This window comes from Symphalangus syndactylus, chromosome 20 (assembly GCF_028878055.3).
Source record: "Symphalangus syndactylus isolate Jambi chromosome 20, NHGRI_mSymSyn1-v2.1_pri, whole genome shotgun sequence".
Classification (NCBI taxonomy): Eukaryota; Metazoa; Chordata; class Mammalia; order Primates; family Hylobatidae; genus Symphalangus; species Symphalangus syndactylus.
Genome location: NC_072442.2, coordinates 48,152,499 through 48,168,377, shown reverse-complemented (window position 1 = coordinate 48,168,377; position 15,879 = coordinate 48,152,499). Strand labels below are relative to the sequence as shown.

The window sequence follows — 15,879 nt, the reverse complement described above, 5'->3', positions numbered from 1 at the left end:
TAATCCCAGCTACTTGGGAGGCTGGGGCAGGAGAGAAGCTTGAACCCAGGAGGCAGAGGTTGAAGTGAGCTAACACCACTGCACTCCAGCCTGGGCGACAGAGCAAGAATCCATCTCAAAAAAATAAAAAAAAATTTTAGAGTATACCACTTCTACTTATTAAAAAAATTAACTATAAAATGGCCTCAGGTGGGTCCTTCAGGGGGTATCCCAGGAGAAGGCATTGTTATCATAGGGGATAAAGCTTCATGCATGTTATTGTCCCTGAAGAGCTTCCAGTGGGACAAGATGGAGATGGAAGAAAGCGATATTGATGGTCCTGACCCTGTGCAAGCCTAGGCTAATGAGTGTGTGCCTTAGTTCTTAACAAAAAATGTTTTAAAATTTTAAAACATTTTAATAGAAAAAAGCTTATAGAATAAGGATACAAGGAAAGAAAATATTTTCATACAACCATACAATGTGATTTTTTTAAGCTAAGTGTTATGAGAGTCAAAAAGTTTAAAAAAAGGCAGTTTCTACAGCAAAAAGGTTATAGTAAGTGAAGGTTAATTTATACTTGAAGAAAAATTTTTTAATAAATGTAGTGTAGCCTCTGTGTACAATGTTTATAAAGTCTACAGTAGTGTACAACAGTATCCTAGACTCTGACTCACCCAGAGCAACTTCCAGTTTTGCAAATTCTATTAATGGTACAGTTGTATCATTTTTATACTGTATATTTACTGTACCTTTTCTATGCTTAGATATGCTTAGATACACAATTAGTAACACAATTGCCTATAGCATGGGTCCCCAACCCAGTACAGGTCCGTGCCTTGTTAGGAACTGGGCCAGACAGCAGGAGGTGAGCAGTGGGTGAGTGAGCGAAGCTTCATCTGTGTTTACAGCTGCTCCCCATAGCTCGCATGACCGCCTGAGCTCCACATCCTGTCAGATCAGCAGTGGCATAGATTCTCATAGGAGTGCAAACCCTACTGTGAACTGTGCACGCCAGGGATCTAAGTTGTGTGCTCCTTATGAGAACCTAATGACTGATGATCTGTCACTGTCTCCCATGACCACCAGATGGGACCGTTTAACTGCAGGAAAGCAAGCTCAGGGCTCCCACTGATTCTACATTATGGTAAGCTGTGTAATTAATTCAGTATATACTACAATGTAATACTAATAGAAATAAAGTACACAATAAATGTAATGCGCTTGAATCATCCTGAAACCATCTCCCCCTGTCCCTGGTCCATGGAAAAACTGTCTTCCACAAAACTGGTCGCTGGTGCCAAAAAGGTTGGAAACCACTGGCCTACAGTATTCAGTACATTAACATGCTACACAGGTATGTAGCCTAGGAACAACAGGCTATACCATACAGCCTAGGTATGTAGTAGGCTATACCATCTAAGCTTACATTAAGTATACTCTGTGATGTTTGCACAACAACAAAACCACCTAACGATACATTTCTCAAAACGTAGCCCCATTGTTAAGCAACATGACTAATATGATTAGCATTTTTAAGGTACTTTTCTAGTTTAAAATCATTTCATAAGGAACAAAAGTGTACTGTATACTCTGACATATTCATATTCTGAATTTTAGAAGAACAACAGAATATGCTTACACAATATAATTACCAATACTATTTTAAGAATGTAGTTCTGGCCGGGCACAGTGGCTCATGCCTGTAATCCCAGCACTTTGGGAGGCCGAGGTGGGCAGATCACCTGAGGTCAGGAGTTCAAGACCAGCCTGACCAACATGGAGAAACCCTGTCTCTACTAAAAAAAATATATAAAATTAGCCGGGATGGTGGCGCATGCCTGTAATCCCAGCTACTCAGGAGGCTGAGGCAGGAGAATCGCTTGAACCCAAGAGGCGGAGGTTGTGGTGAGCTGAGATTGCGCCATTGCACTCCAGCCTGGGCAACAAGAGCGAAACTCTGTCTCAGAAAAAAAAAAAAAAGAAAGAATGTAGTTCTTATTTACAAAGACAGTAACTGATATTTTAAGTAATTCAGCACTATTTGGCTTAGGACATTTTATTATAAGGCTAGTTGGAAAAGAGACACTTTCCATAGTACAGTAAAATAAAACTAAACAACAGTGATGTTTTCAGAAACTGGTAAACTCCAGTATACCAAAAATACAAGGAAAGCACTCAACTAAAGAAAAGCTGAGGAAAAAATTAGGGGAAGTGGGGAAGGGGAGAAATAGGAATCTAAAAGTAATTACATATATTTTTCCCCAATGGAAACTATTTGGGCTTAGTTTTCAAGCTGCCACTTTTGGCCATTTTGCCTCCCCTGATGCTTCATTTCATCATCTTTACGTTTTTCCAAAAAACGACTTGCCAGCACTGAGGCAGAGTGGTGTTAGAACACACATTACCCTGGGAACACAGAGGCCTGGCTCCTTGCTGTGGCTCTGTGGCTCCACCTCTCTGAGCTTCAGTTTCGGCATCACTGGACTGGTGTTTTGAAGTGAGCTTGCTGCAGACACTCAGCAAATGTAGCTTTGGCCTCCCCAACCCTCAATTCCAAAGTAGCTCCACACTTGTTTTTTTTTTCTTTTTTTTTTAATCACATATATTTAACAGTACAGTTTTACACAGAGTACTAAGAGCACTTTTCTTCATATTTTACAGAAGGGCTAGAAACATACAGATTTTCTTTTTCTTTTCTTTTTTTAAGACAGTCTTGCTCTGTCGCCCAGGCTGGGGTGCAGTGGTGCCATCTTGGCTCACTGCAACCTCTGCCTTCTGGGTTCAAGTGATTCTTCTGCCTCAGCCTCCCAAGTAGGTGGGATTACAGGCGCGTGCCACCATGCCCAGCTAATTTTGTATTTTTAGTAGAGACTGGGTTTCACCATATTGGCCAGGCTGGTCTCAAACTCCTGACCTCGTGATCCGCCCGCCTTGGCCTCCCAAAGTGCTGGGATCACAGGTGTGGACCACTACACCCTGCCCAGATTTTCTATTAGTAATCATACAATAGCACATCACCAAATCTAGCTCCTAAACAGGATGCATTACAATTTGTTTAGAATTTAAAGGCTTAAGGGCAATAAGCAGGAGAGGAAAAAGTATACACATTTTTATTTTACAAAACTGACTGAAAAATACATTCAAGAAATAGTAAAGAGAATTTAATACGATCTTGTTGGGTGTGGTGGCTCATGCCTGTAATCCCAGCACTTTGGCGGGCTGAAGTGGGAAGATTGCTTGAGCCCAGGAGTTAAAGACCAGCCTGGGCAACACAGTGAGACCCTATCTCAAAAAGAATTTAATATCATCTTATGTGCCCTGAAGGAGGTGGCACCTGATTAAGAGGGGTAATCACTATGTCCAAATAATCTCCTACACGGAGCTTCTGCAACTGCGGAGTCACAGAATCATCAGTCCCCTTTCTGCCAGCACACTTGCATTTTTAAATACATTAAGATTCCTTGTAATATTGCATTTGATAAAATAAGAGTGCTGCTGTTTTTGTTTTTGAGATGGAGTCTCACTCTGTCGCCCAGGCCGAAGTACATACAGTGGCGTGACCTTGGCTCACCACAACCTCTGCCTCCTGGGTTCAAGCAATTCTCCTTCCTCGGCTTCCTGAGTAGCTGGGATTACAGGTGCCTGCCACCATGCCTAGCTAACTTTTTTTGTATTTTTAGTAGAGACGGGGTTTCACCATGTTGGTCAGGCTGGTCTTGAACTCCTGACCTCAGGCAATCCACCCACCTCTGCCTCCCAAAGTGCTGGGATTACAGGCGTGAGCCACCGTGCCCAGCTGGTGCTGCTGTTTTGTTTTTTTTTTTTTTTTTTTAAACTTTTTGACTCTCATAACACTTAGCTTAAAAAAGTCATGTACGGTTGTATGAAAATATTTTCTTTTCTTGTATCCTTATTCTATAAGCTTTTTTCTATTAAAATTTCTTTTTTATTTTTAAACATTTTTTGTTAAGAACTAAGGCACACACTCATTAGCCTATAGCCTAGGCTTGCACAGGGTCAGGACCATCAATATCGCTTTCTTCCATCTCCATCTTGTCCCACTGGAAGCTCTTCAGGGACAATAACATGCATGAAGCTTTACCCCCTATGATAACAATGCCTTCTCCTGGCATTTAAAAAAACAAACAAACAAACAAACAAACAAACAAAATGGTTAAAGGCCGGGCACGGTGGCCCCTGGCTGTAATCCCAGCACTTTGGGAGGCTGAGGCGGGTGGATCACGAGGTCAGGAGATCAAGACCATCCTGGCTAACACGGTGAAACCCTGTCTCTACTAAAAATACAAAAAGGTTAGCCAGGCTTGGTGGCAGGTGCATGTAGTCCCAGCTACTCAGGAGGCTGAGGCAGGAGAATGGCGTGAACCCAGGAGGTGGAGCTTGCAGTGAGTGGAGATCGCGCCACTGCACTCCAGTCTGGGCGACACAGTGAGACTCTGTCTCAAAAAAACAAAAAACAAACAAAAAACAAAAAAAAGTTTAAAAATCTAGGGACTAAACCAGATCACTGTTCTAAGTTATTTTTCATTCTAGCATGCTATAAATGTATAGCGCTCGACCTTTTGTTTTAACTTCTTGATTTTACGCATTTTACAGAAGAAATCAATTTCTCTTGTTGAGGTACAGAAAACAGAGGAAACAAAAGGCGGCAAAAATTTAAGAATCAAAATGTCATTCAAAGTCCTCGCCAATTAAGGGAATTTGCGGAGTGTCGCTGAACCTGTGCCCAGCTCTAAAACCGCATCTCTTACTTCATCAGCAAGGCAATGACTGAGCCATGTTCAACTTTCAACTTATAATCCAAGAGATCCATGCACTACAAATACAGAGACTTTAATGAGAAACTGGAAGAAACTCCTCCACCAAAATGTCTTTTACTCTCTTTTAAGTTAATATATATTTAGATTTTTCAAAATGCTTACTTTTACCTTTAAAAAATTAGAATAGAGTATCATACAAAAGTATACTAACTCCAATACAAATTACTTCTGCAAATAATTTTACGTGAAATTTTTCCTACTGTAGAATTTTTAATATGTTATTTGAGGGAGTTAAAGCAGTCGTAATACTGAATTTTTAAAATAAATTTTTTAATAAAATTTGTGTTTTTATAATATAAAAGTAAAATACAATCAGTTTACTTTTTGTTTGCTTATGGTAGGAGGAGGAGAGAAATGCAGTGACAGAACAAAATTCAAAATACAACAAAACAAACACCTTTTATTTTCTTTTGAAATCTGCGTTCTTTTTTTACCAGAATAAATGTCTTGATTCCAGATGGGACTGGGAAGTCATCCCCATGAATGGAAAAGCAATTAACAGACCTTACTAGCAGGGTTATAGCATTTTCATATTTTATAATGTCACAACACTGAAGTGTACTACTTTTTAGTTTAATACTGGATTTTTAAAGCACTCATCAATGTCCGTTATGTGCTTGATGGAAGTCTCCTTTCAGTTCAAAGCAGTTAATGACATTTTGTCAATTCACCATTTTCTACAGCCTGAAATGCATGAGTATGATTTCATATCACTTAGAAAGCCAATTCTTTCAAAAGAAAGGTGGAGGTACTTAAGAATTGTCTCCTCAGTGATGCTTCCTGATTGGAATACAAAACAAAACAAAACAAAAAAAAGGAACTCCCCCCAGCTGCCCAAGCAAGAATGGAGGTCACAAGAACTCACACACCCTCTCCCCAAGGTGTCTGCCAAATGGGAAATGCCCCCTCCTCAGATGAGCTCAGGCACCATGATCCCCCATCTGATGAGGAAACAGAGGAGAAAGGCACCAACGCCAGCCTGGAACTTGAATGGAAAGAACTTAGACAAATAGGACCATCCCCTTCACGTGCTCTCTGATTCTGTCTGGTAGAGACATATGTGAGAAAACACCCAATCCATACCCACCAGGCCTCAGAGTGCTTGCCAACTGTTTGAAGGACGGACAAGGCCTGGCTTCCACTCCTCATTGTTTCAAAAGGCTAGATGAGCAGAACGCCCACCTGCAGTTGCTGTGGTATCCAACACTAGAGCTCTCTGCAAGGTCAGCCAGAAACCTGGATACTGAGACTAAGCAAAATACATATACGTCTCAGCACAGGAACTATGTTCTCGAGATTAACCAAGGTTGGTCCCTACAGGGTATTTTTAAAGAGAAGCATGTACTGGTCCAACACCCTTAGGCATTCTTAGGGTCTCAATACAGTAGGGGCATTGCTCATTTATAACTGGTTAGAACAACATGTGCTTTCCTTCTCTGAAGTGCTCCTGGCACTCACTACTGTGTGCCACTCATCCCTACATGTCAAGTGACTAGAATGTTCTTATAATAATGTAACTGCTTCTCAGGAGCATCTGGACTGCAGCTGCCTGTCACCTAAGAAACACACACAGGGTGCCACAGGTCATCCCTTCTCCCTCTGCTAAGCCCTGTTGCTCTTAATGTAGCAGGAACCTTCCCTTCTCCAGTGTTGAGCACCACTGCCCATCTGTTTGGAACAGGAAGAACTTCTGGGTCCCTGATGAACAAGAGGTATAGAGCAAGGGTTGCCTTGGACCAGGCTAGAAGCCAACTAAAGGGCTACTTCAAAGACCACTGTTTTTCCCCTTCCAAATTATTATTTATAAAACAACAACAACAACAAAACAAGACTGCCTTTATAGAAAGGAGATGTTTGTTTTGTCAAAAAAGCCTGTCCCCTCCTTTCAAGGGCAGGACTTGTCTGATTCAATACTTGTACCAACAACAAGGAAACAAAACTAAGCCCAGTGGGGAACCTAATAGCAAATTAAGTCTGCATAGCCTCTAAAGCAAATGAGCCATGAACTCCAATGTTCAGAAGCTTGGGGGCATATAGGCAAAACCTGACATTAGTGGAACAAAGCAATTCACAGCTGTACAGATAATAATAATTCATTTTAAAGAAGCCCGCCCTCTCTACCCCACACCCCAAGTACAGATGAAGGCTGCCACTAGTACTATTCTATAGAGAAGCAAGCACAGAAAGTGGGACCCTGAAGACCAAGAACTTTGAGATGGGCAAACTGTGACAGGGAGGAGTACATAGCACAGAGAGGCTGAACAAATCAAACAGGTGCCACCAAGACACACCAGGTGCCCCCAGTCTCTTCCAGAAGGAAATGACTGAAGTAGCAGAAACAGCCCACCAGCAGCTCCCTAGGGTCTAGTTTCTAGAGACAAGCAACAATTTCTTTTTTTTTTTTTTTTTTTTTGAGATGGAGTCTCGCACTCGTACCGTCACCCAGGCTGGAGTGCAGTGACGTGATCTCGGCTCACTGCAAGCTCTGTCTCCCGGGTTCACGCCATTCTCCTACCGCAGCCTCCTGAGTAGCTGGGACTATCAGGTGCCCGCCACCACGCCCGACTAATTTTTTGTATTTTTAGTAAAGACGGGGTTTCACCGTGTTAGCCAGGATGGTCTCAATCTCCTGACTTCGTGATCTGCCTGCCTCAGCCTCCCAAAGTGCTGGGATTACAGACGTGAGCCACCGTGCCCGGCCAGCAACAATGATTTCTAAGGCTTTATTTACTACAGCTATTTTAGCCACAAAGGAAGGGAAGATTAAGAGTACCTAGGGCTTTGGATTAAGGAAAGTCTGGATTTAAATACCAGCTCAGCCACTTCCTGTTACTCCAATTCTGTAAACATCAGTTTCCTCGTCGTAACACTGAGAATGTATTTATTCTCTTAGGGCAGTTATGAAGATTACATAAAACAAAACCAACAACAATGCGTGTAAAGCTTGTAGCATAATGCTCAAACTACAGGTATTATTTAATTTTAAAAAGTCAGACACTGAAGTATCACTTACTTGTGGTAATTCTCCTTTTTCTCATCTCTCCAGTTTTTATTTAACTGGTGAATTTTCACAGCTACATATCTTTGCTCTGTTAAATCAAATGCCTATAAAGAGAATAAATTATATACTGGGTAAATGTTAAGAAAAATTACAGGTAACTGATGTGAAGCTTTAATTTAACACATAACATAATCAAAGTCCAAAATACATTATTACATACATCACATACTTATATCAGTGTTGCAACCATCTTCTCAAAACTTGTGATTAGATAATTTAGAAGTCTCCAGACACACTGGCACCAAGGGGTTTAGAACATAAAACCACGCCAACACCACAAACAGAAAGATAGCCCCTGCCTTCAGAATCATTTCCCAACCATTCTCTTTCTGGACACCATCTATTCCCGTCTGGGACCCGTCTCCCTTAGGTTGTCTCTTGTCCTTCAGTTGACACTAGGACTTTACAAGCTTCAAACATCCTGCCACTTTTGAAATTCCAGGGACACACACTGCCTGCCTCCTGGAGAAAATAACCCCTCACAATATACTTCTTTGGTATGATTGTTTACAAAATAACCCTGTAATTTGGCATATTGTTTATTAAAATAAAAAGAGAAACAAGAACAAAAAACAGCCCTGCCTTTAGTCCCATCTCTATATGCTGGGTAAATGAAAAGTGGTTTTGTTGTTGCTGTTGTTTTTGAGACGGAGTCTCGCTCTGTCGCCCAGGCTGGAGTGCAACGGTGCGATCTCGGCTCACTGCAACCTCTGTCTCTCGGGTTCAAGTGATTCTCCTGCCTCAGCTTCTTGAGTAGCTGGGATTACAGGCACGCACCATCACGCCTGGCTAATTTTTGTATTTTTAGTAGAGATGGGTTTTCACTATGTTGGTCAGGCTGGTCTCCTGACCTAAGGTGATCCACCTGCCTCAGCCTCCCAAAATGCTGGGATTACAGGCGTGAGCCACTGCGCCTGGCCGAAAAGCAGTTTCTAATCCCAAAAATGGCTGAAGTTAGTCACACCAAGTCACTTCTCCAGCACCGTACAGAGGCAGGAACCGGCTTTCCCCAATGGCCACCACTGCCAGCAAGTCCTGCATCAGCTAGGTAGTGCTTCCTATAGCACAATAAAAAAGGTAACATGGATTTTTGAGGAAGCTGGGTGTAAATCATAATTTGATAAAGTAATCTTTCAGCTCAATTGAAGATTTCCCTCCAAACAAAAGAATTTATTGCATAGCTCCTTTAGAATAGTTTTTCTTAGTTTGTAAAGTTTAGATTAAACGCTTACTACTTCAGTTTCAACACTGTTATCACTCATCTGCTAATTTCCACAAATATACAAATAGATGAAGGCAACAAGTACAGAAAACAGTCCATAAATAGGGTGATCACTACTTTACAGATGCATCTAAACCTAAGTTTCTCTAGGTAAGCACTGCATGTAGAGAAAGCTGCTTATAAAATAGAGAAACTTCCATCATTTATACCAAATTAAAACCAGTATGTTTAAAGTATAAAAACCACTCACTTCAGACGTAATATCTTATTTCACAAAAACTGCAACATTTTTTATTTTTATTTTTTATTTTTTTATCTAGACAGGGCCTCAATGTGTTTGCCAGGCTGTTTTTGAACTCCTGGCCTCAAGTAATCTTCCCACCTTGGCCTCTCAAAGTATTGGGTTAGAGGCAGTAGAGGCCATGCCCGGCCAAAAATGGAAACTTTTGAACTTCTTTTCTTAAAGAATCTTCAGTCCATCCACAATCATGAATACCGTTATGGCTTCACAGTAGAAAACCATTTCAAATAATTTTTAAAAACATTAAATAGGCCAGGCACGGTGTTGCGCCTGTAATCCCAGCACTTTGGGAGGCCAAGGCGGGTAGATCATGAGGTCGGGAGATCAAGACCATCCTAACACGGTGAAATCCTGTCTCTACTAAAAAATATACAAAAAATTAGCCGGGCATGGTTGCGGGCACCTGTAGTCCCAGCTACTCGGGAGGCTGAGGCAGGAGAATGGCGTGAACCCAGGAGGCGGAGGTTGAAGTGAGCCGAGATCGCACCACTGTACTCTCCAGCCTGGGCGACAGAGCAAGATTCTGTCTCAAAAAAAAAAAAAAGAAAAGAAAAAAGAAAAAAAAATTAAATACCACCCAATTTGTAAGAGCACCAACGCTATTTCAAGCATAATTTTCTCTAACTACTACACTGTACTTCTAAATCCAAGACACTGTGACCTACCACCGACTTAAGAAAGGATTTTGGAGAGTGGAGAACAGCAAAAGAAAAACTACATTAAATGCACACATCACTGTAACAAGTATTTAGATTTCAGAAATAAAGTGTGTGGGGCTGAGCCTGGTGGCTCACACCTGTAATCCCAGCACTTTGGGAGGCCGAGGCGGGCAGATCACGAGGTCAGGAATTTGAGACCAGCCTGGCCAACATAGTAAAACCCCGTCTCTACTAAAAAAAAAATACAAAAATTATCCAGGTGTGGGGGCAGGCACCTGTAATCCCAGCTACTCGGGAGGCTGAGCCAGGAGAATCACTTGAACCTGGGAGGCAGAGGTTGCAGCAGTGAGCTGAGATCACACCATTACACTACAGCCTGGATGACAGAGTGAGACTCCGTCTCAAGAGAAAAAGAAATAAAATGTTTGAAGAAATATATTAGGAAAAAATAGGATGATGAAATTACTAAAAGTAACTGGGAGGCACCAAGAACCAATTTTGATGATTTAAAATTACATACACTTCTAGGTATATATCCAAAAGAATTGAAAGCAGAGTCTCACAGAGATAATTTGACACCCAAATTCAAAACAGCACTATAGGCTGGGTGCGGTGGCTCGTGCCTATAATCCCAGCACTTTGGGAGGCAGAGGTGGGTGGATCATTTGAGGTCAGGAGTTTGAGACTAGCCTGGCCGACACAGTGAAATCCTGTCTCTACTAAAAATACAAAAAAATTAGCTGGCGTGGTGGTGCACACCTGTAATCCCAGCTACTGGAGAAGGCTGAGGCAGGAGAATCACTTGAACTGGGGAGACGGAGGTTGCAGTGAGCCGAGATTGCACCACTGCACTCCAGCCTGGGCGACAGAGCAAGACTCTGTCTCAAAAAAACAAACAAACAAACAAAACAAAAACAACAACACTATACACAGTAGGCGAGAGATGGAAGCAACCCAAGTGTCCATCGACAGAGGAGGATAAACAAGATGTGGTACATACAATAAAATATTAAGTGACCTTAAAAAGGAAGGCAATCCTGTCACATGCTATAGCATAGATGAACCTTGAGGACATTATGCTAAGTAAAATAAGCTGATTATAAAAAGACGTAGTATGATTCCACTTCTGCAAGAAATCTAAACATAGTCAAATTCAGAGTAACAGAATGTAAAATGGTTCCAAGGACAAGGAGGAGGGGGAAAGAGAAGTTGGTTAATGGTTACAGAGTTTCAGTTTTGGAAGATGAAGAAAAGTTTGAGATCTATTTCACAAAAGTGTGAATGTACTTTACTGAACTACACACTTAAAAATGGTTAAGATGGTAAATTTTATATCTATCTTTTTACAATAAAAAATTACAAAGAAAATAAACTAAGCATTGACTTAAGAATGAACATAAATAAAAATGAAGAAAGCAGAAAGAAGGAATGAAAGCAGACATTAATGAAATAGAAAACTAACCAAATAGCAGATTTGATCAACAAAAAAGTTGATTCTTAGGAAAAAAATTAGTAACAACACTGACTAATCTGTAGCCTATCAATCAAGAAACACAAAAATAAAAATTTTACAAGAACAGAGAAGTAACTAAGATGTGGAAAACATTTTTTAAAAATCTAGGCCAAGCATGGTGGCTGTAATCCCAGCACTTTGGAAGACTGAGGGGTGAAGATCACTTTAGGCTAGGAGTTTAAGACCAGCTTAGGTAGCACAGTGAAACCTTGTCTCTATTAAAAAAGAAAAAAAAACTAAATGAAATAGATTTCCTAGAAAAATTAAATTACCAAAACTGACTTAAGAAGGGAGAGAAAATCTGAACATATCAATAGTTGTAGAAGAAACTGAAAACACAGCCAAATGTTTTCCATTAACTCAACATCTCCCAGGCGATTTTTCTTTTCTTTCTTTGTAGAGGCATGGTCTTGCTATGTTGCCCAGGCTGGTTTCAAACTCCTGGGCTCAAGTGATCCTCCCGCCTCGGCTCCCAGAGTGCTGGGATTATAGACATGAGCCACAGAGTCTGTCCTGCCCAAGAAATTTTTATGAGTCAACTCTAACAAATTTTCAAAGAGCCAACAATTCCCAAGTGATGAAAAGGGTTCCAGAGCATGGAAAAAAAGAGACTTCACAACTCTATCTAAGGAGCCAGGATAATTATGACATCAAATTTTGACAAAGCTGCTTGCATACCAAAGGTGACTACAGGCCAATCCTACTCATAAACACAGATTAAAAAATACGAATAAGATACTAGAAGCCAGGTGCAGTGGCTCATGCCTGTAACCCCAATACTTTGGGAGGCCGAGGTGTGATCACTTGAGCCCAAGAGTTCGAGACCAGCCTGGGCAACATGATGAAACCCTGTCACTATAAAAAAAATACAAAAATTAGCCAGGTATGGTGGTACACACCTGTAATCCCAGAAATTTGGGAGGCTGAGATGGGAGTACACTTGAGCTCTGGAGTGGGAGGTTGCAATGAGCCAAGACTGCACTGCTGCACTCTAGCCTGGGTGTCAGAGTGAGACAATGTCTCCAAAAAAAAAAAAAAAAGATACTAGAATATCAAAACCAGTATAGTAGTGCACTAATCGTAGTATAGTTCTGGAGATGAACAGTGATGTAGTGATGTCAGTTGCACAACACTGTGAAAGTACTTAATGCCACTGAAACATATACTTAATAAAATCACAGCTGGGTGCAGTGGCTCACACCTGTAATCTCAGCACCCTGGGAGGCCAAGGCAGGAGGATTGCTAGAGCCCATAAGTTTGAGACCTGCTTGGGCAATGTAGCAAGACCCCATCTCTACAAAAAATTTAAAAATTAGTGCACTGGGCCTGTAGTCCCAGCTACTCAAGAGGTTGAGGCAGGAGGCTTGCTTGTGCCCATTAGTTTGAGGCTGCAATGAACTATGATCATGCTACCTCACTCCAGCCTGGGCAATAGAGCAAGACTCTATCTCTAAAATAAATAAATAAAACCACAATTTAAAAAAAATTAAAATAAGAAAACAGTAGAAGTAGTTTTACCATTTTTATTTGCAATGAAAACTATTTTACTAAAAAGATTTCTCATATATAAATTCATATGGGCATAACATAAATCCTAACAGTGAAAGCTGTACCTCTGAAAGGGACAGCTATACAACAAAGACTACTTAATAAACAATTCTGTACTTTATAGACAGGTGCCAGAAACATGTAGAAAAATTAAATCCACATGTTATGGATCTGTAGCTATATTTAAAACATACTGAATCCCTCATTTGGTAAAAATCAACCTGGAAGCTCAGCAGCCTGTACTACGCTAGCCCAACTGAAGCACTCTAAGCCAGGACACTCTTTCAGACCACCAGTGCTAATAAATGATATTAGAACACTTCTAAAACAAAAAGCAGGTTTTCCAATGAAAAAAAACCTATTCTTATTGGAAATAGGTTTGACACATCTATTCTGTAAAAGAAAGAAAGATAGCACATACTTTTTTCTAACAAATATGTATGAGGCAGAAAGTACAGAACCAGAATAAAAATAATCATAATTCCACGACCCAGTATATTTCCTTCTTGCTTTTTAAATCTATATTTATTTTTCAAATTTGAAAATGGCAATACTGTATTCTGCTTGGTCACTTAGGTTTATTGAAAGCTGTTTTACCAAAGATACAGGTTTTTAAAGTTTTTGAATTTCAACCAATGGATATCAACCTACAATTATCAGTATTCTTAATGTTCTCCAAGTTGGTAAGAGCTGATAATTTAACCCCCAGTCTTTGTATCCAGTTCCTTATACTTACCTTGTAAACTTCACTGAAACCTCCTCTACCCAAAAGATGTAACAACAAATATCTGTCATTTAGCGTTGGATGATCTTTAAATCTGCGGAAACAGGGAACATGTAACACCCTGAGATCATGGACTACAGTCTTCCACGCTTGCAAAATTCCCAGAATATCTGACACATTATACATGTAATTATAGCTGCTGTTGGTAGTTTGACAATCAACATCAACATGGCAAATACTGAGTATAAAGTTACACAGTGCAAAGAGGCAGCATAATTACAATGAACAGCACTAGCTATAGAGCCACAGGACTTGGATGCTGGTCTCAGTGTAGCTACACTAGACCTTTCTTGCTCCTCCTCCTTTCTTCTGCCCTGCTATACAATGAGGGAGGGTAGATTAGAGATTTTTAGATTGTGCTATTTGGCTCCTCCAAACTATTCAAGGGCCACATGTTCCCACCATTTCAAAACTACATACAGTAAAATTCCAAGACACTTGCTATTTCCTTAAAAACAGATTTGATTTTAAAGTGAGTCACATGTTCTATGTGCACTCATTATTCTCTGTTTAAGACAGATATAACTGTGTTCCCCATATTAGACTCTACCTTGGGTAGTTTCTTAATTATATGATAAAGAAATGACAAGTTCTGGCAAAAACAAATTTAAAAATATTTTTACCTAGTTCTTGATCTTAAACAATCTCACTATTAAATCTGAAATTACTTTACATGGATTTTAAGAAAGTAAGATGCCTATCTGGAGAGACATTACTGCATGGTGGTTTAGATGAAAAAGATCCAACTTGAACTCTTTGGTCACATTATTTATGGGTCCCTGGGCAAGTTAATTTAATTTCTCTAAGCTTGTTTTCTGATTGACGTATTAAAGATGACTGAGTTATCCTGCGGATTAAATGAGAGCACTAAGGGCACTTAGGACCAAGCCTGATACACAGAGAGCTCTCAGGAAGTGGTACCTGCTGTTGTCTGCCACTTTAATAGAAAGACAGGTCCAAAGCTCATATAAGCCAAACAAAAATAGACAAGCTATGGCTTTATGAAAAAATGTTTCAGGGTCCAAAAAATATGAGGAAAAAACAGATTACTTATAAAAACCCCTTTCTACTTTCAACCTACTTTTCCCAGTTTCAATTCATCTACAATTAATGTACTGAACTTAAGAGTCTTACTTAAAATCTCAACACCTGAATGGCCCTTAAAGGTCATTCAGAAACCAAGTGTCATCTCAACCCAATACTCTTTCCAGAACACCACACTGTGACCCATCTTCTCTTTCTTAAGGCTCTGTAGGGAAATCTGAATATGCAACATATCTCAACCATTTACAATTACAAAGCCATATTGTTTTAGTAATTTTTACTCATGTAAAAATGCTGTATGTATACACATATATACTTAATATATAAATTTAATACAATTGTATATTTAAACCAAGGCAAATCATAATTTTGTTCACAAAATTGTATTAGATGCTACAAAAGAGCTAAATACACTATGGAATCATTTATGTAACTTATAGTAAGCAAACACATTATTCTGGACCATTCAATTCATATCATAAAATGCTTAGCAATCTCCAACCCAATATGCCCCCAAGTAGCTTACTGTGAATTATCTTCATTATGTATCCTTTTTAGTTCCCTGATATGTAGATTTCTAACTCTTTCTAGCCTCTCCAGCTCTGCCTGGATCTCTGCTTCCTCCTAAAGTGAAAAGGAAAGAAATAGCACAAAATAGGGGGAACGTTACCTTTTCGGGATCTTATTTCAAAAACAATAGCAGATATTTATCTTATGAAAGGCTAAAGGAAGGTGCTTTGCATTGAAAGATTTCTTTTTAAGCGATAAGAATTTTAGTCATAAAAATGAGCCCACAGAAAAAATAAAATTCAAACCATACAGAGGAGTTCAGCGAGAAAAGCAAAAGTTCTCTACCGTCCTCCTCCCTCCTCTCCATGCCCACTCCTGAGATGTAACCACTATTAAGTTTCTTACGTATGTTTTCAG

General features: G+C 40.0%; 1 protein-coding gene across 24 annotated transcripts in view; it reads right to left on the bottom strand.

The window, feature by feature from the left end:
- The window catches only part of TLK2 (tousled like kinase 2), a 156,320-nt gene that overhangs the window by 19,841 nt on the left and 120,600 nt on the right, over positions 1-15,879 (bottom strand). For all 24 annotated transcript variants that reach the window (XM_063629311.1, XM_063629307.1, XM_063629313.1 and 21 more), the window contains 3 exons: positions 15,479-15,576; positions 13,861-13,942; positions 7,834-7,925 (listed from right to left, as the gene is read on the bottom strand). In XM_063629311.1, coding sequence (XP_063485381.1) covers positions 7,834-7,925; positions 13,861-13,942; positions 15,479-15,576 — 272 coding nt within the window. The remainder of the gene's footprint in view (positions 1-7,833; positions 7,926-13,860; positions 13,943-15,478; positions 15,577-15,879) is intronic.